Source organism: Mya arenaria, chromosome 13, assembly GCF_026914265.1.
Source record: "Mya arenaria isolate MELC-2E11 chromosome 13, ASM2691426v1".
NCBI lineage: Eukaryota > Metazoa > Mollusca > Bivalvia > Myida > Myidae > Mya > Mya arenaria.
Window position 1 is genome coordinate 48323259 of NC_069134.1, and position 26657 is coordinate 48349915.

General features: G+C 36.3%; 1 protein-coding gene across 1 annotated transcript in view; it reads left to right on the forward strand.

The window, feature by feature from the left end:
• The window catches only part of LOC128213916 (mitogen-activated protein kinase kinase kinase 1-like), a 39898-nt gene extending 15965 nt beyond the window's left edge, over nt 1-23933 (forward strand). The window contains exons 9-22 of the mRNA XM_052920028.1: nt 5250-5368; nt 6766-6853; nt 7547-7688; nt 10121-10357; nt 11111-11232; nt 11658-11749; nt 12674-14380; nt 14800-14960; nt 15560-15715; nt 16653-16815; nt 18097-18228; nt 18806-18948; nt 19554-19685; nt 20072-23933. Of these exons, the coding sequence (XP_052775988.1) occupies nt 5250-5368; nt 6766-6853; nt 7547-7688; nt 10121-10357; nt 11111-11232; nt 11658-11749; nt 12674-14380; nt 14800-14960; nt 15560-15715; nt 16653-16815; nt 18097-18228; nt 18806-18948; nt 19554-19685; nt 20072-20233 (3556 nt within the window). The 3' untranslated portion in view covers nt 20234-23933. The remainder of the gene's footprint in view (nt 1-5249; nt 5369-6765; nt 6854-7546; nt 7689-10120; nt 10358-11110; nt 11233-11657; nt 11750-12673; nt 14381-14799; nt 14961-15559; nt 15716-16652; nt 16816-18096; nt 18229-18805; nt 18949-19553; nt 19686-20071) is intronic.
• Nucleotides 23934-26657: the final 2724 nt, after the last annotated feature.

Sequence of the window (26657 nt, forward strand, 5' to 3'; positions counted from 1 at the left end):
TTTATGCCCCTGGGGTCATTACTGCCCCCCCCCCCCCACAGAGAATGTCCCGCAAGGGACCAGGGAGGCAAATGGAAATGACCTCGGTGATGTTGGCGGAGGCCCAGGGAAGAGTTCTCTTTTCTTTGTAAGGGACGGACTCCCCCCCCCCCCCCCCCTTAAATTGGGAAATATTAAAAACCTTTTTGTCTGAAACCACTATGCAAATTCTTGCTATTTTGAACAAGGCTTTATTTAGTGGTCCACTACCATGATTGTTCAAATTATGCCCCTTGGGTCAAAACTGGCACTGCCCTGGGTGTCACAATTTTCCTAGAGACTTATTTAAGAAATATTTTCAAAATCTTCTTGTTTCAAACCACAAGGCCCATACCTTTGATATTTGTTGTGGAGCATCATATGATGTAATTGAAAACATTTGAAATAATGCCCCTTGGGCAAATGCTGGCACCACCCCTTTTGACTTACTTATTAATTTTTAAAGCTACAGTAATGAAATTTTGACCATGTGAATAGTTTTGAAAACAAGCATTAATGTTGTCCTCGGATGTCCTTGACTTTGACCTTTGATCGACTTTTTATTTTTAAAGCTACAGAAATGAAATTTTGACAATGAGTACAGTTTTGAAAGCAAATATTGTTTACCCTCAGATTACCTTTACTTGGCACATATTAAAATAGTTCATGTAACTAATCTGCTTACAACACTTTCTGCCCTCAGATGTTGAACGTGGAGCGTTTTCAGCTAACCCATGCACTAAAAGTGAACTATATATTTGTTGCCTATTACTCAAACGTACATGCTCTGGATTGAGAATGACCATAAGAGCCATGCCAGTAGAGCATAGGCCCAAAGGGCCTCTTGTTTTTAAAAATGTCTTACTTTGGCAGGTATTGTGATAGCCTTAGCTTTATTGTTGTATACGTTGTTGTGATAGCCTCAGTTTAATATTGTGATAGCCTTAGTTGAATGGTCATCTTCATTGTAATCGTGATAGCCTTTACTTTAATGGTCTTCTTCATTGGTGTTGTGATAGCCTTAGTTTAATGGTTGTATTCATTGTTGTTGTGATAGCCTCAGTTTAATTGCCATCTTCATTGTTGTTGTGATAGCCTTAGTTTAATGGTCTTTTTCATTGTTGTTGTGATGGCCTTAGTTTAATTGCCATCTTCATTGTTGTTGTGATAGCCTTAGTTTAATGGTCTTTTTCATTGTTGTTGTGATAGCCTCAGTTTAATTCCATCTTCATTGTTGTTGTGATAGCCTTAGTTTAATGGTCTTTTTCATTGTTGTTGTGATGGCCGTAGTTTAATTGCCATCTTCATTGTTGTTGTGATAGCCTTAGTTTAATGGTCTTTTTCATTGTTGTTGTGATGGCCTTAGTTTAATTGCCATCTTCATTGTTGTTGTGATAGCCTTAGTTTGATGGTCTTTTTCATTGTTGTTGTGATAGCCTCAGTTTAATTGCCATCTTCATTGTTGTTGTGATAGCCTTAGTTTAATGGTCTTTTTCATTGTTGTTGTGATGGCCTTAGTTTAATGGTCTGCTTCATTGGTGTCGTTATTGCCTTATGTAAATGGTCGTATTCATTGTTGTTGTGATGGCCTTAGTTAAATTGCTGTCTTCATTGTTGTTGTGATAGCCTTAGTTTAATGGTCATCTTCATTGTTATTGTGGCGGCCTTAGTTTAATTCCATCTTCATTGTTGTTGTGATAGCCTTAGTTTAATAGTCTTTTTCATTGTTGTTGTGATGGCCTTAGTTTAATTGCCATCTTCATTGTTGTTGTGATAGCCTTAGTTTGATGGTCTTTTTCATTGATGTTGTGATAGCCTCAGTTTAATTGCCATCTTCATTGTTGTTGTGATAGCCTTAGTTTAATGGTCTTTTTCATTGTTGTTGTGATGGCCTTAGTTTAATTGCCATCTTCATTGTTGTTGTGATAGCCTTAGTTTGATGGTCTTTTTCATTGTTGTTGTGATAGCCTCAGTTTAATTGCCATCTTCATTGTTGTTGTGATAGCCTTAGTTTAATGGTCTTTTTCATTGTTGTTGTGATAGCCTCAGTTTAATTGCCATCTTCATTTTTGTTGTGATAGCCTTAGTTTAATGGTCTTTTTCATTGTTGTTGTGATAGCCTCAGTTTAATTGCCATCTTCATTGTTGTTGTGATAGCCTTAGTTTAATGGTCTTTTTCATTGTTGTTGTGATGGCCTTAGTTTAATGGTCTGCTTCATTGGTGTCGTTATAGCCTTATGTAAATGGTCGTATTCATTGTTGTTGTGATGGCCTTAGTTAAATTGCTGTCTTCATTGTTGTTGTGATAGCCTTAGTTTAATGGTCATCTTCATTGTTATTGTGGCGGCCTTAGTTTAATTGCCATCTTCATTGTTGTTGTGATGGCCTTAGTTTAATGGTCTGCTTCATTGGTGTCGTTATAGCCTTATGTAAATGGTCGTATTCATTGTTGTTGTGATGGCCTTAGTTAAATTGCTGTCTTCATTGTTGTTGTGATAGCCTTAGTTTAATGGTCTTTTTCATTGTTGTTGTGATAGCCTCAGTTTAATTGCCATCTTCATTGTTGTTGTGATAGCCTTAGTTTAATGGTCTTTTTCATTGTTGTTGTGATGGCCTTAGTTTAATGGTCTGCTTCATTGGTGTCATAATAGCCTTATGTAAATGGTCGTATTCATTGTTGTTGTGATGGCCTTAGTTAAATTGCTGTCTTCATTGTTGTTGTGATAGCCTTAGTTTAATGGTCATTTTCATTGTTATTGTGGCGGCCTTAGTTTAATGGCCGTCTTCATTGTTGTTGTGATAGCCTTAGTTTCATGGCCATCTTCATTGTTGTTTTTGATAGCCTTAGTTTAATGGCCGTCTTCATTGTTCTTGTGTTAGCCTTAGTTAAAACGCCGTCTTCATTGTTGTTGTGATAGCCTTAGTTTAATGGCGGTCTTCATTGTTTTTGTAATTGCCTTTGTCTAATGGTCATATTCATTGTTGTTGTGATACCCTTAGTTAAATGGTTGTATTCATTGTTGTTGTGATAGACTTAGTTTAATGGCCATCTTCATTGTTGTTGTGATAGATAAGTTTAATGGCTGTCTTCATTTTTTTTGTGATAGCCTTAGTTTAATGGTTGTATTCATTGTTGTTGTGATAGACTTAGTTTAATGGCCATCTTCATTGTTGTTGTGATAGATAAGTTTAATGGCTGTCTTCATTTTTTTTGTGATAGCCTTAGTTTAATGGTTGTATTCATTGTTTTGGAAATACCTTTAGTTTAAAGGTCGTTTTCATTGTTTTTGCAAAAGCCTTAGTTTAATGGTGGTCTTCATTGTTTTTGTGATAGTCTTAGTTTAATGGCGGTCTTTATTGTTTTTAGCTCCACTGGCCGAAGGCCATGGAGCTTATGTCGTCACAGATTGTCCGTCGTGAGTGCGTGCGTGCGTAAACTTTTACTTTAAACGACATCTCCTCTGAAACTGATAAGCGGATTTTGACAAAACTTCACAGGAATGTTCCTTTGGTGGTTCTTTACCAAAATTGCTCAAATGGTTCCGGTCCATTGCACAATATGGCCGCCAGAGCTAAAAATAGCAAAATCTTTAAACGACATCTCCTCTGAAACGGTTCGGCAGATTTTGATGAAACTTGACAGTAATGTTCCTTGGGTGGTCCTTTATTAAAATTGCTCAAATGGTTCTGGTCCATTGCACAATATGGCCGCCACAGCTAAAAATAGCAAAATCTTTAAACGACATCTCCTCTGAAACGGATAGGCAGATTTTGATGAAACTTGACAGAATTGTTCCTTGGGTGGTCCTTAACCAAAATTGCTCAAATGGTTCCGGTCCGCTGCACAACATGGCTGCCAGGGCAAAAAAATAGAAAAACCTTTAAAGAACATCTTCTCAGAAACCGATGATCAGATTTTGATGAAACTTAACAGAAATGTTCCTTGGGTGGTCATTAACCAAAATTTATTAAATGGTTCCAGTCCACTGCACACCATGGCTGCCAGAGCTAAAAAATAAAAAAAACTTTATACGACTTGTCGTCGAAACCGATGACCTTTTTTCGATAAAACTTGACAGAAATGTTTGTTTGGTGCTCCTTTACTCAAATTGCCCAAATCATTTCGGTCCACTGCACAACATGGCAGCCAGAGCTATTAAAGTAAAAAATTTTTTTAAATAACTTCTCCTCAAAAATTGATGATTGTATTTCTATGATACTTGACGAAAATGTTCGTTAGGTGGTCTTTGCTTGAACCTTTTGGCCAGTGGAGCACAGGCACTGATGTGCCTCTTGTTGTGATAGCCTTAGTTTAATTGACATCTTAATTGTTGTGTGATAACTTTAGTTTAATGGTTATTTTCATTGTTGTTGTGATAGCCTTAGTTTAAATTAATGGTCGTCTTCATTGTTTTTGTGATACCCTTAGTTTAATGGTCCTCTTCATTGTTTTGTGATACCCTTAGTTTAATGGTTGTCTTCATTGTTTTTTGTTTAAACATTTGTCTTTTTTTAGCAAAAATCTTGACATCAAATGTTGAGCATGTTGTTTCTGCATGCAATGTTTTTCTCAGCAGATTTTTAGTTGCTAGGAGAAATTGTGAAGATCATTTTGATGACTCCGAATTTAATGTATACTTAAAGCATCACCACCTGAACTGTAGGTTTCTTCATAGCGTCTTTATAACCCGAATCACAGTTTGTCTTGTGTGTGAACAGTTTTAAAGGTTATTTTGTACCTGCGATGGTGCTAACAAGTCATTAAATCAAAGGAAGTCTTACCTCACAGGGAGTGTAAGAATACAATGGTGTTTGAGCTAATGTATCTGCCAGTGTGATGGATCCACAGTTTGTATAGTGGAGGTCTGGGCACTTTACTATTTTCGAATATGAGGATATTGTAATGCACATAGAAGTTGATTGATATTGTTTGATTGGTGAATATGATGCGCAGGCGTATTATATGCTGGTAAATGTTTTCTACTTACATAAATATCATTGATATGTTTGAAATATATATTAGTTAAAAAGAAGCATGTAAATAATCGTATTGTATGTTTAGTTTGCACTCCGAGCCTTTTTGCTCAAAATTTGAAATGTTGTGTGTTTTATACATTCAAGGAGTGTATGATCATGACACATGTCCTATCTACATGATGTTTGTGATATTCTGCGTTTGCGAGGGTGTGTATGTTAATGTGTACCTATGTGTGTTACCCATTACTGTACAGGAGTGTACGGGAAGAGGATGACACGTGTCCCATCTGCCTGTTGGAGATGTTGGAGGGTGAGAGCCTTCTCAAGTGTGAAGCCTGCCAGAATAAGCTCCACCACCACTGCATTACCGTCTGTAAGTATCCACTCATGGCCATACGACACTCTGTAAGTATCCACTCATGGCCATATCACCATCTAAGTATCCACTATGTCCATATCACTGTGAGTATCCACTCATGGTCATACCTACGTCTGTAAGTATCCACTCATGGCCATATCACCATCTGTAAGAATCCACTCATGGCCATATCACCATCTGTAAGAATCCACTCATGGCCATATCACCATCTGTAAGAATCCACTCATGGCCATATCACCATCTGTACGTACCACTCATGGCCATATCACAGTCTGTAAGTACCCACTCATGGCCATATCACCATCTAAGTATCCACTATGTCCATATCACTGTTAGTATCCACTCATGGCCATATCACCGTCTGTAAGTATACACTCATGGTTAAATCGTCATCTGTAAGTGCCCACTTACAGCCATATAACAGTCTGTAAGTACCCACTCATGGCCATATCACCCATTTGTAAGTATCCACTTATGGCCATATCACTGAAAGTACCCACTCATGGCCATATCACCATCTGCTGGTACCCACTCAAGGCCATAATGCTGTCTGTAAGTATCCACTCATGGTCTTATCACAGTCTGTAAGTATCCACCCATGGCCATATCACCGTCTGTAAGTATCCACTCATGGCCATATCACCGTCTGTAAGTATCCACCCATGGCCATATCACCGTCTGTAAGTACCCACTCATTGCCATATCACCATCTGCTGGTACCCACTCATGGCCATAATGCTGTCTGTAAGTATCCACTCATGGTCTTATCACAGTCTGTCAGATGGCCATAATGCTGTCTGTCAGTATCCACCCATGGCCATATCACCGTCTGTAAGTATCCACTCGTGGCCATTTCACCGTCTGTAAGTATCCATTCATTGCCATGTCAGCATTTGTAAGTACCCACTCATGGCCATATCACCATCTGCTGGTACCCACTCATGGCCATAATGCTGTCTGTAAGTATCCACTCATGGTCTTATCACAGTCTGTAAGTATCCACCCATGGCCATATCACCGTCTGTAAGTATCCATTCATTGCCATGTCAGCATTTGTAAGTACCCACTCATGGCCATATCACTGTAAGTATCCACTCATGGCCACATCATATTTCAATGTGACATCTGTAATTATCCACTGATGGTCATGTTTTGCCTGTAGCTATTTGCTTATCTTTCATTTTTAACATCTATTTTACATATGTGCTCATTGTGTATATCACTGATACAAATTTTGTTTCAAAAACTTCATTCTATTAGTAGGTTAGTTTACTCAGCTTGTTGTAGATATTCTACAGAGTTTACCATTAACAAGAATATATCTGAACATGAAACAAAATATGCTTTTCATAACTTTAATAATAAGATGAATATGTTTTTCTTTTGGACAGGGTTTGAGGAATGTAAGAGACAAAAAGAGCCCCTGATTTGCCCGCTGTGTAGAACCCACTGGAAGAAAGTCAATGTGGAAATTCACGGGTATGTAAAATGTTTGAAAGTATATTATGTTCAGCAAATGGTCTGAATAAAGAGGTTAACATAAAGATACACTATTAAAGCTTATTTGCGACGAAAAGCTGACAATAGAACCCATAGATGATAACATCTATATAACTGGACAATACAGCTCAGATTGGTGGATAATGCAGCACAGTTTGAATGTCAATTTAGCACAGATTTGAATGACAATACAGCTCACATATATTGGCGGACAATACAGCTCAGATTGGCGGACAATACAGCTCAGATTGGCGGACAATACAGCTCAGATTGGCGGACAATATTGCCCGGATTGGCAGACAATACGGCCCAGATTGGATGAAAATACATTCAGATTGGCTGACAATACAGCTCAGATGAGCAGACAATACAGCTTTGATTTGTGGACAATACTGCTCAGATTGGCTGATAATACAACCATTTTTCTAGGTTGTTGATCTTGGTTGTATGGTCCACAGATCTGTACCATTTTAGATCTGCTGGCAATATTTGATCTTCCAGCTAGGGTCTTGAAATACACAAGTCTGTAACATATGGTCTTTCGATTTTGGGCCAATATGGTCCATGTTTGCAATAGGCCTTAACATTCTAGACCCTGGTTTGTGATATAAAAAAATCATTATCTTTATAGTCAGAAATGGTTTGATAATTTACTTCATCATCTGATTACAGTGAGGAGTCGAGCACAGACCCCCTGCTTGCACCCCCAAACACTCGTGCCCCCTCTCCCCAACATGAGAATGAGATGGTACGACTGCCTTATGCAGAGCCCATACCTAGTGAGCATGTGAGCCTGGCTACACCATGGATTGAGGTAAAATATTAAAATAATTGTATTTTGGATACAGCTTTTAAGTAAGTTTCAGCATATATGCCACATGAAAGTTAAAAGGTTAATTTACTATAACAAACACATTATACGAAAAGAAGCTTCAGTTAATGGGAGACTGAGGTATTTGGTTGAGGATCTAAGCCCCACCAGAGGCACGCTCAGAATGCTGCATGAACTGGTTTCTATCAAGGATATTTTTACTATTGATTGATTTATATCATTTTACTGCAGTCTTCTCTATAGCACTAGAATAGTATAAACTAGTATGGTTCATGTATCATGACAAAGGTATTTATTATGCCCCCCTTCAAAGAAAAGGGGTATATTGCTTTGCACATGTTGGTCGGTCAGTAGGTCGGTCGGTCCATGGGTATAGACCAAAGCTTGTCTGAGTAATAACTCAACAATTCCTGGACGTATGGTCATCAAACTTGACATGAAGGTTGGGCCTGACCAGTAGAAGACCTCTATTGATTTTAGGGCTCATCAGCGTCAAGGTCACAGTGACCTTTAATATAAAAGAATTTTAAAGCTTGTCCGAGTAATATGGCCAAAGGTCAAGGTCACAGTGACCTTGATTGGTCAAAGGTTGTCCGAGTGATAACTCGACAATGCCGACACCCATGGCCCTCAAACTTGACTTGGAGGTTGGACCTGACCAGTAGATGACCCCTATTGATTTTAGGGGTCAAAGGTCAAGGTCACAGTGACCCTGAATGCGAAAATTTCTTTGTTGCACCCATGGCCATCAAACTTGACTTGGGGTTGCGTCTGACGTGTAGATGACCCATATGATTTTAGGGGTCATTGGGTCAAAGGTCAAGGTCACAGTGACCTTGAACGAAAAAAGCTTGTCTGTGTGATTACTTGACAATGCCTGCACCCATGGCCCCCAAACTTGACATTCAGGTTTTTGGTGACCAGCTGATGACACCTATGTATTTTGAGGTCATAGAGTCAAAGGTCATGGTCATAACACACTTTATCCTTACACTTTGAATGGTCATTATCTTAAAACTGACTCAACGGCATCCAATGTCAGTGACAAATCAGCTGTCATTTCGGTCAATGCATTTTCATTCGATTGTCCAACAAATCCTGACAACATGGCACTCAGGGGAAGCATAATGTTAGACAAACATCTCTTGTTGATATTCAACTACAAGTATCCTAAGAAGAGGTTTAATAGACACTCAGCTTTCCCGACAATAGGTTTTATAGATATTCAGATTTCCTGACGATAGGTTTTATAGACATTCAGATTTCCTGATGATAGGTTTTATAGACATTCAGATTTCCTGATGAAAGGTTTTATAGACTTTCAGATTTCATGACAATAGGTTTTTTAAGCTTTCCTGACAAAAAGTTTTATAGACATTCAGCTTTTATAACAAAAGGTTTTATAGACATTCAGATTTCATAACAATAGGTTTTATAGACATTCAGCTTTCATGACAAAAGGTTTTATAGACATTCAGCTTTCATGACAAAAGGTTTTATAGACATTCAGATTTCATGACAATAGATTTTATAGACATTCAGATTTCATGACAAAAGGTTTTTTAAGCTTTCCTGACAAAAGGTTTTATAGACATTCAGCTTTCATGACAAAAGGTTTTATAGACATTCAGATTTCATGACAATAGGTTTTATAGACATTCAGATTTCATGATGATAGGTTTTATAGACATTCAGCTTTCCTGACGAAAGGTTTTATAGACATTCAGCTTTCATGACAAAAGGATTTATAGACATTCAGCTTTCATGACAAAAGGTTTTATAGATATTCAGATTTCGTGATGATAGGTTTTATAGACATTCAGCTTTCCTGACGAAAGGTTTTATAGACATTCAGCTTTCCTGACAAAAGGTTTTATAGACATTCAGCTTTCATGACAAAAGGTTTTATAGACATTCAGATTTCATGATGATAGGTTTTATAGACATTCAGCTTTTCTGACAATATGTAATTTAGGCATTCAACTTTCCTGACAATAGGTTTTATAGACATTCAGCATTCCTGACAATAAGTTTTAAAGATATTCAGCTTTCCTGACTATAAGTTTTATAGACATTCAACTTTCCTGACAATAAATTTTATAGACATTCAACTTTCCTGGCAATAGGTTTTATAGACATTCAGCTTTCCTGACTAAAAGTTTTATAGACATTCAACTTTCCTGGCAATAGGTTTTATAGACATTCAGCTTTCCTGACTAAAAGTTTTATAGACATTCAACTTTCCTGGCAATAGGTTTTATAGACATTCAGCTTTCCTGACAAAAGGTTTTAAAGATATTCAACTGTTATGACAATAGGTTTTATAGATATTAAATTATCCTTACAATAGGTTTTATAGACATTAAACTATCCTGAAGAAGAGTTTAATTTAAATTGTTGACAATATTTTTCAGACTCTTGGTGAAGACTTGATCACATGCCTGTTTTCCCGTAACTGGTCAATCCGGGAGACAGGACTCAAGCACTTGTCAGCGGAGATGTCACGGGAACTTGGCGCGCTGGCCCGGGAGACTAAAACGGGCTGCTCGCTCGCGAATGAGGAGAGGCGGGTTCAGCTGATGGAGGTCTGTTTCAAGGTGGTCACCTTCATGTGTCAGGATCCCGTCTACAAAGTGTTCGTGGGATGCCTGGTGAGTGATGCGATAATTTTGTTGTTCATGTACATGTTCAGCAGGCCCCAATTTCTCAAAACTTCTTAAACTTAAATCAAATTTTGATAAAAGAAAAATGGTTCATTGTGAGTATTATGAAGATAATTTGTATCTAAAGTATACAAATTCTTGAAGAAGTAAATATTACACAAATTATTGAAAAACAAAAATAGTGAGCTTTGCTTAATCCTGTTATAAGGGACTTTCGAGAAAATAGAGCCTGTATTGCAATTGCATGGATGAGCATTATGTCTGTGTCAAAGGCTCCTTCAACAGGCTCAACATGTTGCCATTTGCCATTGGTATTAATTTACTTTAATTTAATTTTCCTTTCCAAGGCTTTTTACTGCGAACTTGAAATATTTGTTTGCCATCATTAGTATTTGTTTGCAGGAAACCCTTTCGCTTCTTAACATGCTTACATTTGTAGGTTGACTGGTTTCATTATATTCATAAAGTAGGTGTATAATTCAGGTTAAAAATGATGATTGATAAACCAGTCTTCCCATAAAGAATTGTGTTTTAAAATAACGCTAGATAATTTTTCAAATATACATAGAGGGATCTGACAGCAGAAATAATAAAAATAAAGTTATGAAATTGAATTCAATTTTTATTTGGGTTTTGCAATTTTTAGGTATGGCACTCTTGTAAATTTAAAAATGTAAAAACTCTGGCCTTATTGAAAGGAAACGCCCCCTATATTTTAAACCAATGTCTTGTGTGTTTCAGAAAGTGTTACGTACAGTGTTGAGCCTAGTGCCTTCACGAGATTACCCTCAGAGAAACAAGATACAGTCGCTTTTTAGACCTGTCCTGGATGCAGTTATTATCAAGTGTACGGATGGCAACAAGTATGTACATGTCTTTGGCAGTAATGGGAATAAGCACATGCCGCAAGCTCTGCAAAATCTGAATTTGTAATAGCACGTAAACTTTTTAATGAATAAGCACATGCCTGCAAGCTCTGCAAAATCTGAATTTGTAACTTTTTAATGGTCAAAAATATGGTTCAGAAAGCAGGCCTCTTGATCCCGTAATATCTTTTTGATGGCTGGATAGATCATAGAAGGGAAGACTATGACCATTGACCATGGCATTTGTATTTCCTTGTCAAATTTTTCCCCATGTTACCATTTTAACCATCGATGCACAAAATGTATTCCCTTTAGAAAATATGCCCGCTCAAGTGGAAAGATTGGTTCTATTTAGTTGTTTTAACTATTTGCTTTGATTTTATGTTATTCATGTAAACTGACTTTATCTATAAATATTTCAGGCGTACAAGTGAACTATCCATATCAACAATGATGGAAATAGCTAAAGGTCAGAATGGTGAACTGGCTCTAGGCACAAACATTAGGAACCCAGGTATCTTACTTTATACTGGTGTTTTTTTATGATTTATTCCAAGCTGTCATAATGTATAAGTTTTCTGTTTTCAGTTCTTAATACAAGAACTTAATTTTTTTGGTTAAGATGGTTTGGCCCATTTTCTCATTATTCAGATTTATTTCATTAATCTTCAAAGACACTGTCATGTATTTTGGTACTCTATACGTGGAATAATGTCTCCCCAATTCATGGAGAGACTTATTGTTTTTGCACTGTCAGTCAGTCTGTACTTCACACTTCATTCACCTCAATAAATGTATAAAGCTTAGACCCAAGATGGTGTGCAGGTTTTTCATGACCATTAAATGATCCCTATTAATTTTAAGATCAGTTGGTCAAAGGTCTAGGTCTCAGTGACCTTGAGATGAAAAAAGGGTTTCCACTCAATAATTGAAGATCCTAAGCTGAAAAACTTAAGAATGCTTGCTTCCTTAACTTTATACTTGATTTGCCAGTTGGTCATGACTAGTAGACGACCCATATTGATTTTGAGATCAGTAGGTCAAAGTCTAAAATTTAGACACTTTAAACTTAGGCCAAACAAAAGCAAATGTTGTGGTTCCTATAACAGACTAGGGAGGGAAATCATTCTATTGTGCACAATGAGATACATTGTTGTATTTTTTTACATACATACACATTCTAATATTAGAGTTACCAAGAAAGTAACACAATACAATGAAACTGTATCATCTTGAAAAATTTATAGTGCGGCATAGGTTAATTTTCCAATAATAATAATAATAATAATAATAATATTAAGAAGAAAAATGTATACATTTTTTTGTTAAAAAATAGGGTAACCTGAACCACAACATTAGTTTTGTTTGGCCTTAATACAAAGTTTGCTTCCCTTTAATATCACCAAAAAATATTGTTCTGATTGTTTTTGTACTCTAGGGCAGCTTGGTCTCGGAGGGATGGCGTACCTAGTGGCATGTCTGACAAAGAAGTTTGAACCAGCCGAAGTGTCCTGGCAGTGGTTGCTAGGAAGACTGTATGTGGTTGAGCGACTTGTTATTGACTTTCCCACTGAGTTTCTGCCCCGACAACGACCCGATGGGGCTAGCTCTGAGAGTTCATTAGAGCTTATTGGAGCAGCTTTTAATGGGGAAGAAGAAGAAAAACCACAGAACTATGACAGGTTGTTGATAGTGGCCGAGTTTGCGATTCAAGCTGTGACTAATCAACATGCTCGGATAAGTAGGGTTGCCAAAAGGGTATTTTTGCTAGCTGCAAGGTATGCAGCTCATTTAGAAAACTTGATAAAAGAGTTTAACAATTTGCTCAATGAGTTGGACTTCACACATAAAAAATCTTTAAAGCGCCAGTTGGATAAGATAGTAGCTGATTTTCAGCTTTCTGAGCAGCTTGGGAGACATTTGCATGGCTACAAAGACCCCTCGCCTGGAGATACTCCCAACAGGAGCCCACTGTCTTCACCTAAGTGTACCTCCCCCGTCACTACAATGTCAGAGGCTCGGTCAGAATGTAGCATCGCTAAGACAAATGGGCATCACTCTCTTGTACCTCCAAATACCCCCATACGAGACAGACACTCACACAGACAGACAATGGATGATTTACTGTCTGGGGTAGGTGGTAATAATGATGAGACAGTAACACTTCAGGCCGATTATGGAATGTCCAAAAGTCTGGATGATCTGGATTCTATCAACACAACAAAGAAAAAGAAGCCAAGAGGTACAAGAAAATCTAAATCTCCCTTGAGGAAAGCTCAAGGAAAATCAAGGTCAAGGTCCCGAACCCCCAACAGGATTGGTCCAGTTTTGGAGACCGACCTTGATGAAGTAATAAAACAAGAAGAACAACGACTTAGGCTCAACTCCTTTGGGAGAAATATGTCAGTCGACTCAGTATACGATGTAAATGAGGAGGATGGCGAGGACGGAGACTTATCAGCATTTCTCTCCCCCTCCCCAACAGTACAGGCATTAGCTGACCTTCACAGTCCAACCTTCCGACTGCTCCCACATGACATAGAGACAGATATTGACACAGAAGAGCAAGATATTGACACACTTATCAGGACTACCCGCGGTTCTTGTGATGACTTATTAAATCTTGGTGCTGCAGAACCCATGGAAGTGTTTCAAACTCCAAGAATAAAATTGTCCAAAATGCAAAAACCATTGTCTCTGGATCTTCATCTGGATGGTAATGGTAAAAAAGACCACCATAAGTATAAACGCTCAATGTCACCTAGTGCTCATGTATATGAAATACAGCGTCTTTCAGCAAAGGAAAATGCGTCCGAAACCCCATGCCAGAACTCCATATCACAATCAAATAAGTCCATCATTGCATGCTCATCAGAGAAATCCATTCCAGCAAAGAATACAAACCGAGAAATTAAAAATGACAAAAATGGCCCTCATGCAAAGTTAACAGACACTTCTCGGCAGACCTCAGTTTGTTCAGAGAAGGTCAGTTACAAGAAAACAAACAGAAAGTCTGATTCAATGGATGATTTGGTAGACTATATGGCCTCTACCCCCTGCTCGGGCACTGAACGCCCGGTCACCTTCAAGACTGAAGTTGCCATGGCTACCCCAAAACATTCTCCCAGTCAGACTCTTGATAAAGGTCAGTAGTTTATGCAAGTGTCATGCTTGCATGTATATCCTTTTAAAAGATGTGAACAGGTAACTATCTTTTAAACAAAAATATACTATACATGATACTTGATAATTAACATTTTAAACATTATAAATGTTTTGTGTCGTCTGAAAAGGTGACATGTGTATTGCTTTGTGTAGCAGCAGTGGCATCAGCTAAACCTTGTGCAGAAAATAACTCTCAATTCCTTATCATGATGATATGGGTGACAGCGTTTATTGGCATATTATCTCGACTAAGTTTGATCCTGATGCAGAAAAAACCCTCTTTTCTTTCAATTTATTATCCAATCATGATGAAACTTAGTGACAGTGTTAATTGGCATAATTCACTAGGACATTGACAGTACATGAAAAATATGACAATTATTTCAACCCTTTCTCTAGATGATGATGAGTGCCTGTGTAAAGAGGAAGTTGAGAAGGAGGAGGCCCTGGCTTTGGCCAAGGCAATGGAGGTGTCTGCCCATGACCCTCCGACCCCCATTGTGCCTGGCCTCACCCCCCACGACCAAGAACAGGTCATCACCATACGCATACAGCCAGATGTAAGTGCAAGCAGGATTATATTGTCCATTGATTGCAGAAAGGGCTTATCATCTCTTTCATTAGTTCCAAGACAAAAAAGTGAGGTTTTGTGATAGCCTTTGGAGCCAGAGGCGTCATCATGCTGTATATTTAATAGCCTTGACCATAACGAACATATATTATAGTTCAAATCAAAAAAGGGATACATGTTGCCTGAGACAGACGGGCATGAGACACACGGACTTTAATAATTGTTTAGATGCCCCGATGTCTTGTATGCTGATAGATTTCCAAAATTAAAAGCATTTTTGTTAGAAAGTCATAACAATAAGCATACATTCAGATGTTAGTTCCCTACTTTGATATTCTTTCGTAGATCATGTATTTTGAATTCAAGCTTTGTTACAGGCGTTTTTATTTTTGTTCTTGTAAAGTGTGTTACTTGATTATGCATATTGGGAATTCAAAAATATTTATTTTGGTATTATTTGGCGCATATTTAAAATTGAAATTTGATCAGTGAATTTCATTGTCTTTTTTTTGATAAGGGAAATCAGATCAGGGAATTTAATTGTCTATAACTTTTATAAATGTGTTAATTATTTCCATTTGTTCCAAGGCATGCGAGGAGGTTGACAGCGAGGTTGGTAATGCTCCAAGTCTCTACTATGAGAGCGTGCACTGGGTGAAGGGGCCGTTGCTGGGGACTGGGGCATTTAGTACATGTTACCAGGCACGTGATGTAAAGACAGGAACTATAATGGCTCTTAAACAGGTAAATACTGAGGAATGATTAAATTACCATGTGAAAGGAAACAGAATTATGCAACATCAATGTTCGAAATAAAGGTGACAGTTGGTAAACTTATATTAAAGGCAACAATTGGTAAGAAATAAATGTGCCATTTGGTAAGAAACAATTGTGATATTTGGTAAGAAACAAATGTGCCATTTGGTAAGAAATAAATGTGCCATTTGGTAAGAAATAAAGGTGCCATTTGGTAAGAAATAAAGGTGACTTTTGGTAAAGGTGACTTTTATTAAGCTCGTATTGAAGGTTACGATTGGTAAGAAACAAATGTGCCATTTGGTAAGAAACAAATGTGCCATTTGGTAAGAAACAAATGTGCCATTTGGTAAGAAATAAATGTGCCATTTGGTAAGAAATAAATGTGCCATTTGGTAAGAAATAAAGGTGCCATTTGGTAAGAAATAAAGGTGACTTTTGGTAAAGGTGACTTTTGGTAAGCTCGTATTGAAGGTTACGATTGGTAAGAAACAAATGTGCCATTTGGTAAGAAACAAATGTGCCATTTGGTAAGAAATAAAGGTGCCATTTGGTAAGAAATAAAGGTGACTTTTGGTAAAGGTGACTTTTGGTAAGCTCGTTTTGAAGGTTACGATTGGTAAGAAACAAATGTGCCATTTGGTAAGAAATAAATGTGCCATTTGGTAAGAAATAAATGTGCCATTTGGTATGAAATAAAGGTGACTTTTGGTAAGAAATAAAGGTGACTTTTGGTAAGAAATAAAGGCGCCATTTGGTAAGAAGTAAAGGTGACTCTTGATAAGCTTGTATTTAAGGTTCTAAGAAATAAAGGTAACCATAGATAAGGTTATTGCCAATTTTGCCGAAAAAACTTTGACCTTGTAAGACCTTTAAGTCACTGCAGATCAATATTATTTCCAACAATATTCTGTAAATGTTGCAGATATCGTTTTGCCGGAACTCTCGGTCAGAACAGGAGAAGGTTGTAGAGGGGATTACGGAAGAGATCCATATGATGGCCAAACTAAGCCACCCTCACATTGTCCGCATCCTTGGGGCCACACGGCAGGGATGTCACTTTAACATGTTTGTGGAGTGGATGCCAGGTAGGGCTTGTATAATCATTTAAACTGTACCACACTTCATGGTCTGCATCCTTGTCTCCATGCGGCATGGATGTCACTTAAACATGTTATTACAGTGGTAGTCAGGTAGGTTAAGTTTTGCTGAAAGTGCTTTATTTTAGTTATACCCCCACAAACAAAGTTTGAGGGGGTATATAGGAGTGAGCTTGTCGGTCGATCGGTCGGTTGGTCGGTCTGTCTGTCGGTCAGTCGGTCTGTCGGTTTTCATGGTTTCCGGACGATAACTCATGAAAGGCTAGTTTTGTGTACTTAAGACTGTTGTTTATATGTATTGTTCACAATTTACCGTATTTTGATCAGGTAGCAAATTAAAGCATTAAAAAATAAAAAAATAAAGAAAAAACGATGTTTTTAGATGATTAAATAAGAATTTTATTTATGGCTTTCTTTAAACCATGCGAAAACCAAAGGAATATGCAAAATTAAGACAATGTATTGTAGTATTAAACACCACACAGTGTTTACCTCCCTGCTGTACAGTAATCACTGATGTCATACATATCACTCCACAATGGTCAAAATACCCGGAGAAAACCCACTTGTCCTGCTTGGTGACCACTAACCAAACTCACATGCGCCCAGGCCGGGAATCGAACCCGGGTCGCCTTGGTGAGAAGCGAGTGCGCTGACCACTGCGCTAGTCCGGTTTCCCCCACAACACAAGACCACAATCTCGCGCAACATCGTGCCAACGAGAGTGACTTAGTATAAGCTATCATAGCTTTCTTCCCAATTGTTGTAAAATATATAATGTTTAAACTATAATGTTTAAACTAATGGTCAAAATCATGTGCTTTCATTAAAAAAAAGTCATATTCTTAAAATTATTTTTTACTTTTCTTAACTTTAAATTCAACGTTAGTTAATGAAACTTCTTTTCAAATTTGAATCAGTGGTCTAAATTAACACAAGCCCGCAAGCCCTGCACTGGCTTGCTCAAATTCTAAATTTTATATAGCAGAGCTTGTTAAAAATTTTGATGGCAAGCAATAGTATAAGAATTTGGTTATGTTCATCCAAAAGTCTATTTTCGATGACTGGTGAATAAAACATTCCTTAATGAAACTTCAATCAATATTGCATAAATACAGGTAAAAATTTTTTTTGATTATATAGCTGAAATCAATCTTTTTTTTGTATCGGGTGGCTGAAATCTCCTCTGCCTGAAAAGGAAGACCACTGCTTAGGAGATTGCATGTTAACTGTATGTAATTGTGACTTAAATATTCTCTGCCCCTACAGGAGGGTCTGTGGCGTATGTACTGAGCACGTACGGAAAGTTCTCCGAGGATGTTATGACAAGCTACATGTTGCAGGTGCTTCGAGGGATAGCGTATCTCCATGACAACCACATCTTACACAGAGACCTCAAGGGTAAAGGCTGGCAAAAGTTTTATTTAAAGTTGATTAAAAAAATATAAAATGACCTCAACTCCGGTTTAATTACCAACATTACACTGCCTGTTTTGCTGATGCTAAAACAACCCAGTATTTAAGAATTCAGAATTCATTATGTATTTATGCTTGGAGTATAATGTCATTTACTGTATAAATAATTGTATTGGCAATTTGTTATGTTGTTTCTAAAAGATTGTCTGTGTATTTATGAAAAAAACATGTACTTTCCTAAAACTATGCCACTATATTCACTCTCTAGGTAAGATTATTGTCAAATTATTAGCTTGATCATCTTAAAATTGCTTGTTGTTTTTTTAATGGTGCCAGTACCTCAATTTGTATGAGTTCACTGGAATTAAGAAAATAACTAAACTTATCAATGCTCTATCACTTACTGTTACTTCAAGTTGTAATTTCTGATGAGCATTTTAAAGTGAATGCCATTAATTGTTGGTTAAGGCAAAAATTCTTTGATAATGGAAGTACAAATATCCATTTTAATTTATGATATTCACTCTATATTTAGCTGCAATTCTGGATCTTATCTCTACAGGTGCAAATCTGTTGGTGGACAGTACAGGCCAGCGAGTGCGACTTGGGGACTTTGGGTCTGCGGCCCGGCTTGCCTCAAAGGCCACAGGGGCTGGGGAGTTCCAGGGACAATTGTTGGGAACCATCGCTTTCATGGCACCAGAGGTTTGTTGTAAACTTAAATATTTTACAAGGATTGTGAAATAGGTTAAAACAATATAAACCTTTCCACAGGGGTTGATTCAGGAGGGTGCGTAACTTTGGGAATGCATTCCCTCTCTCCCTAAACCTAAAAAGATAGACTTAAAATGTTGTGCTTCCTTCCGAGGATGGATTTGGCTAATATAAGTCTAAAATGCATTGTCTTCCCCTCTTGCAGAGGTATATGATGTTTTAGAATACAACCTACATTTTCTGCATATTGATGATAAGCAATCATTAAGTAAGCAGATGTTTAAAAGGTCCGCCCACTGCCACTCTTCCAATACACAACCCCTGCATCAGATTTTGCATTGACAAAGTATCAGCCAATGAGGTTTTATTTTAAGTCAGATGACCTGAAATAAAATCTTGATGATAAAGGACTCTTTCCCTACACTCACTCCACCCATTCTTCATTATTTAGATCTTAATTAATGTTATCTGTTATTTGAATATTGAATATAGACCTAGAACTATCATGAAGGTAAGCTTAAAAATATGAGTTTCCTGTTTGAATCTATGATCAATGTTGATACCTTTTGCTATTGTTGTCGGTTGACTTTGTAAAGGTATTGAGGGGAGAGAACTATGGCCGTGCGTGTGATGTCTGGAGTGTAGGCTGTTGTCTTATAGAGATGGCCACTACCAAGCCACCATGGAATGCTAATGATATCTCCAACCACCTGGCTCTCATCTTTAAGGTTTGTTCTATTATTCAAGAATAAATATTCAACTGAATTTGAATGATTACTTTTTGTAAGTTTGTTTGGATATATTAATATGAAGTATAACAATGTTATACAGCAGAGGCAGGTCCACAATTTGAAGTTAGAGGGGGCCTTACTTAGGAGAGTAACCTATTGGCCCCTCCCTCAGAACCAAAATCTATTTAGCTTAAAGTGTTGGAAGGGGGTTTGGGAGTGTTCCCCGCAAACAATTTTTAGTCCAAAAAGGTGCATATTGAGTGTATTTTATTACTTTTTCTCCTATATTGACATATAAGTAAACTTGGACGATTTGTCTCTTGTTTCATTAATTTCATCTCCTTTCAGCATGTATACTATCATTGCTTTTTGTTGTATTTCAGATAGCAAATGCCCAGTCCACCCCTCCGATCCCTGATGGCCTTTCACCCCCACTTAGGGACCTTTTACTGCGATGTCTCGAGCCTACCAAGGAACAGCGGCCCTCGGCCAAAGAGCTTCTCATACACCCTCTGTTCACTCAGTACATGCAGAGTAGGGTTTGAACTCGGCCATGGGACTTGCTCAGTCCAGCCCTGGGACTTTCTCAGTCAACCCTTTCAATCCCCAACGCCCTATCGCTACCTTACAGGAACTGCAATATATGGAACCTACAAATAAACAGCAGCCTTAAGCCAAGGAGCTGCAAGTACACCCACTATTCAGAACCAGTTCTTCACTCAGCACATACACAGCAGTTTAGATCGGATCACTGCCTGTGAATTTTATGGGTTGTTGCTTGGATACGAGTTTAGATAAGAACACTGTCCTGGCAATATTTGAGTAGTTGCCTCGATACAAGTTTGGATTAGAACACTGGTTGAAAATATGTTGCTGATATAGATACAAGTTGCAGCTTTGTGGGATATGTTTGTAACTCCCGCCAAAGCAGTCTTTCTTTTAAACACATATCAATTAAATACAAAAATAAAATTGGCTATGAAAGCAGTGACCATTCATGTATTTCAAGGCTGTATAAATTATTAAAGGATGTTCATACTTTTTTTTAAAGAGTTTGTTTTTCATTATATGCTTTCCAGTGGTGTATAAAGATGTTTCAGTTAAATATATATTTGATATCTCTCTATTTTAAAATATTCACCTATTTCGCTGTACAAATCAAACACCAGCACGCACACACACGCTTTTGCAGTTAAATGTAAACTAGAAATTTTGAATTAAATCAAAATTGTTTGTTCCAGTATATTTCATCTCCTGAAAATAAAAAGCCACATGCTTTTGTGAAACTATAACTTCTGGTGGTCACATACACAATTGATATCCTACTGACACAAACAATTATCAATATAACGTAGATACAATTTTGTTTTTTTGCTGAAGAATGTTATATTGTATTTTTAACTCGTTCTTAATGCTACTGCTCCTATGATTAACTGCTTATTGTTCAAGGGAACGAAATGCAGAATATTTTATATGCATAATTTGACCAGCTGTCAATCTATAGCCAAGTGTTCAATAGATTTTAAATTATTTTTATATGTTTTACATGAATGAGGACTGTTCTTTTAAGTTTGTGGTCAGGAGAAGAATTCATTCCACCAATTTTTGATGTATTCAATATAACATATACAACATAAACAACATGTCATTCATTATAATGAAATAACATAAAAAGAATCTATCGGAAGCCTTTCTATGTGCAGTTTTAACAACCAACCTTTAGAGGTTGATGAAGTGTTAGGGTGCCGTGAAGTAAAAAATATATATATTAATTTCAAAGTCATCTGCCCATATATGTGCAATACTTTGTTGATATTTTTGTTACTTTCTTAATTGTTTATATAAAAAAACTGTAAAAGATCAGTAAATGGTAATTTTGACCTCATGCCATAGGTAATTTAAGGTGCTTTTAAAAACAGTTTCCTGTAGTTTCAGCCAGAATTGGATATGATTTATACCTAATTTGGAGAGACTGTACTTGTATGCACATTCCTATCAAATGTAAAAATAATCTGGTGTTATTGGAATAAACATTTCCTGACAAGGATTTGGTATGCTATTTTTACCCATGAGTTTCTTAATCCCATAAAAATTCTTATAATGTTTATGATCACATTCAATTTTGTTTAATGATTAAAAGAGGTATTCAAAGTTTTAAATATCATATTGAGTATTATTTCATATGAAATTTGTATTGTGCAAACTTTGTTTAATGTATTTTAGAACATGAAGCATTTTCAAAGTGCTCCGTGTTCCATACTCTCAGTTTGCTTAGCAACGTTTCTAGAATATAATACAGTCGTATCTATAAAATATGTTTCTTAATGATCCGAAATAGGCGACCCTTCAAAAATGTAAATAAAGATTGCATTAATAAATTAATATTTAAAAATACTAATCTTGTAAACCTACTTTAAGGACAGACTTTGTATATTTCCCTACATATGTAACTTTTGACTGGTTTGGTAGCATTATTTTCACAGTCATGACATTCATTTATTCTTACAATTGGAGCACTATTACACTGTATATTTTTTGTGCTGGTATAAACTAGATGATTTCATTCCATTCTCACTTACAGATAACATTTTGTTGGGATCTTCAGAGAGGAAAGATTGAAGTACATGATAGGGTTGTAAATAGAGTATTTTGGTGCCAAATTAGTTTTTTCTATTTATAAATAGAAAAAAAATCTGTGATCAGTTCTTTCTTACAATTTTGATAGAATTTCTTATTGTACTTACTGCTTTACTAACAGTTTACACCTTACTACTTTTTCATTTATTTCTGATGTACTAATGTATAGATTTTGAATATTTTTGTATGTTATTCAACAGGTCCATTAGTAACTTGAACACTTACAATGAGTCTGAAATAATCATTTTGACACATACGTACATGAATGAAAGTTTTATTTTTTACCAAAGAATTTTTAAAAGCGGGTGTACATGTAACTTTGACAGTATACAAGATTAAAGAATTGAAATTACCTCTTAAGCTTGTAAAGATAATGTAAATATTTTTATATTTGTGAATGTGTTCAAACTGTATTTGCAGGGCATATTGCATATCTAATTGTTGTATTTTACCAATTTTTGAATATTTGACATGCTGGTCATGTAATTTCAATGTGTTTTGAAAAAAATGTTGTCAGTTGTAATGGTGTTTCATCGGTATGATCTTACATTTTTACAATAATGATATTAATTAATTAGTTTTTCAGGGTTGGGGAGGATGGGGGGGATGAAGAAAAAGTGAAGGGATTGTTATAATATTGGTATTGTCATCATTAGAATCGTTGTTCTCTGTGTTGAATGACTTGCACTTTTGCCATCACGAAATCAAAACTTAAGTCACAATTGCTGCAGTTTAGATCAATCAAAAATAAAACACAGGGCTTAAAATAAAAATAAAAATGGTACTCAACTCGCAATAGTTGAAGGTAACTTGCATGTCCTTCTGTAATTGAGATAAGGGGGATACATTTTCATATATGTTAAGAAAATGTACAGTTATAAAGTAACGTAAACAAATCATTTGTACATTGCAAAGGATGGAGAATTCCAGGCATACACTATATTTGTAAATACTTGTAAATTAATTATTATTTTGGCTTATTGTCTTACATTTCACCTGCCATACATTGCCATAAATTGGTCATTCCAGTCATATTAAATTTGATTTATCCTCATTATTTTGTTGTTGTAAATTGATGTACAATTCTAAATGTTTGTTTTGTGTTGTCTAATTATGTCTTAACTCAAACAATAGTTTTATTGTTTTTAATTAATGGCTCCCATAAATTTAGTTTTCTGTTAGTGGATCGATATTTTAAGTTGTTGTTGTGGGTTTCATTCATTTTAACTTAGTTGTTTCAGTTGGGAGATAACAAGAATAATTTTGCAGTTGACTCAAGTTTTTCAGGTGTGGTTTTTATTAAAAGTCGGATCTAACACTTTATTATTGTAGTATGATATTTTGAGGTAATGCATTAAGAATCTGAGTTACTGTACAATTTAGTCTCACACTTTTATTATTCAGATATTGACGGACTCATTTTTTACTATTTTTATCTCTATACTAGTTAAACATAAATGTATGTTGTACCTAGTACCCATGATGTTAAAAAAGCAAGTATGTAATATAATTGTTTTGTACCAAAAATGTCTTAAGAGGCATTTCTGTGTTTGTACTTTATGAATAATTTTCATCCTTTATTTTGAATAAAACTGACAATGAATAACAGATCAGTTTTGTTGTTACATCTTTAACAAGAGTATCAGCTCCCTTGTTCATTCATTGTTTTTGTCCATATATCATTGAGTTCCATACACTCTCAGTTGTACTAGTCATGCATTTTAACTAAGGAGACCACCTTAAATTCACATTCTCATTCCAATGCAATGGAAACTTGAGTATTAATTGGCAGTACATGATCACAGAGGGAGGCAAGTTTATAATGATGTTTGCTACTCATTCCGTGTCTCCTCCGAAACTTCAGCAGTACAACCCATACACCTTGTCTGTATTGTTCACCAGGTAGAAAGCATTCCCAGGGTCCATAGACAATAACTAACTTAAATTGAACTCAAATTCAAGAGTAGAATCTGTGTATATAAACTATAAAAATAATTGGCCAAAAGACTGAATAAATTCACTTTAGCCTTGTCTACAGATAAGAGATTTATTGAGGAAGATCCGTGGTCTAGTGGTAACACACTTGACTGTCAATCCAGGGGTCGCAGGTTCAATTCCTCGCTGCACCACCGATACAAATTAATTGTCTTCCTGGAGGGAAGTTAAATGGTGCTATACATGGGTTCATGTTAAAGAACCAGGGAAGCACTAACCAGGGTTACATTCTGTCTGTGCACTATGCTCCAAATCCTTAAATGACTAACAATCCTATCGGAGCACTCGCCGAATGGGCAAGGCCCAAGTGCAAGTTTAAATAAGCATACACACCACCAAGAATATTATATTGTGTACCGATTAGTATATATAATATTATATTGAGTACTGGCCCAGTTCTTTAGACATGTGCTACTCATGTTTTGTCTGCTCTGTAACATGTATATTGGATCTTACTCAAGTTGCCAATTAAAACCAAAAAACAATGAAACGAATAAAGGAAGTTATAAAGCAAGCCTTAATGATATCAAAGTAATGCAGAAGAAAAAAATACATAATTGTGGTAATACACTGGAATAATTATGTAACTTAATTCCTCATACCTCCAATAAACAAAATATGAAGGGGGTAATTTGGAGTCACCCTGAGGTTGGTTGGTTGTCGGTTTGTTGCCCTTTTCTAGAGCATATCTTGAAAACTGCTTGTTGGAATTCAATTAAAATTTATACTATGGTAAAGATATGGGAGGAAGTGCAGTGTACAAGCACCATAACTCTGTTTCAGCTTATTACAGAGTTATTGCCCTTCGTTACTTTTTCTGGTCTAGAGCATGACTTAAACATTACTGGAGGGAATTCAATTAAACTTCATTAAATGGTATAGCACAACGGGAGGAAGTGAAGTGTTCAAGAACCATAACTTTATTTCAGCTAATAACAGTTATTGCCCTTTGTAACTACACTACACCCTTTTGCTGCAGAATAACTTGAAAATAACTTCAAAACTAATGATGGGATTGAAATAAACCTGGTATTTAAAAAGATGGCAGGGGGAAGAAGTGCAGTGCACAAGCGCCACAATCCTATCATGCATATTTATTAAGTTATCACCCCTTTACCATTTTATCCTAATTAGTGCTTGTCTGGGGCATATCTTGGAAAGCATGAGAGGGATTTACATGAAATTTGAAATATAGATAGATGGCAAAAAGAAGAAGTGCAGTGTACAAGAACCGTAATTCTGCCTTGCATATTTTTTTAGTTATCTTTTAACTGGATATTTTTTTAATATCAATGCTTGCCCAGGCAATATCTTGGAAAGTTCTCACGGATTGAAATGAAACTTGAAACATAGATATAGGATGTGCAGTGCACAATAAAAATAATCATTCCCTGCATATTTTTAAGTTATCTCCCCTTAACCCCGGGCTAATCTTCAAATGTTCTCAAGGGATCCAAATGAACTTGGTATATAGATAGATGGCAATAACATTATAAAATGTTTGAAGATCCATCTTCACCCTATCATGCAATATTGATCTTCTACTGATATTTGTGAATTTCAGTTGATGCTTATTTAATTGCTTGAAATTTACTTTTAAATTTAATTCATAATTATGTTGTTTTCTCAACTTGTTTTATAATACTACAACCATTTACATTCTACCAGGACATTGTATTACAATTTCTGCCTTTTCTTAGAACATGGGCATTTAGGGAGCATCTATGGCTTCCAGCTACATGTACACTTTCGTCTGATTTAGAAATATTATCATTTAAATTGCAGGAATTATACATTACAAGGCAGTCCAAAGGACGGCTTTATTCCCCGCCATTGTTTTTTTAGTATATTTTGTTTTTCTCACAACCTGACTGGTACGTTGAATCTGACCAAAATTGTACACAACCACTGGTCAAGAGTGGGAATATAGGAAGTACAAGTTGTTCGATCGGTAACCTAAATATTCTTGGATATGTGAACATATTATAAAAGGATATTTGTTCAAGTTATTCATATTGTGTGTAGTGTAGGTAAGATCAATGTCAAGGTTATTTTGGCTAAAAAAGGAAGGAAAATGAGTCCTTGATTTATAACAATGATGAAATAGCAAGCCTTAAGTATTTTCGATAAAGTGATACATATATATTGTGGTGACGTCATAACATTGTTTTACTGCTTTTGAAGAGAAAACACATGTTATAAATATATTATCACATTTGTGTCCATTGTTTTTGTAAATATTAAGCTTGTTGCACATAATGATAATGCTTGTGCTCTAAGTATCAATCTGTGCAACTTGTTTAAAACTTTCAATCAACATTTATATCTTATCCGCTA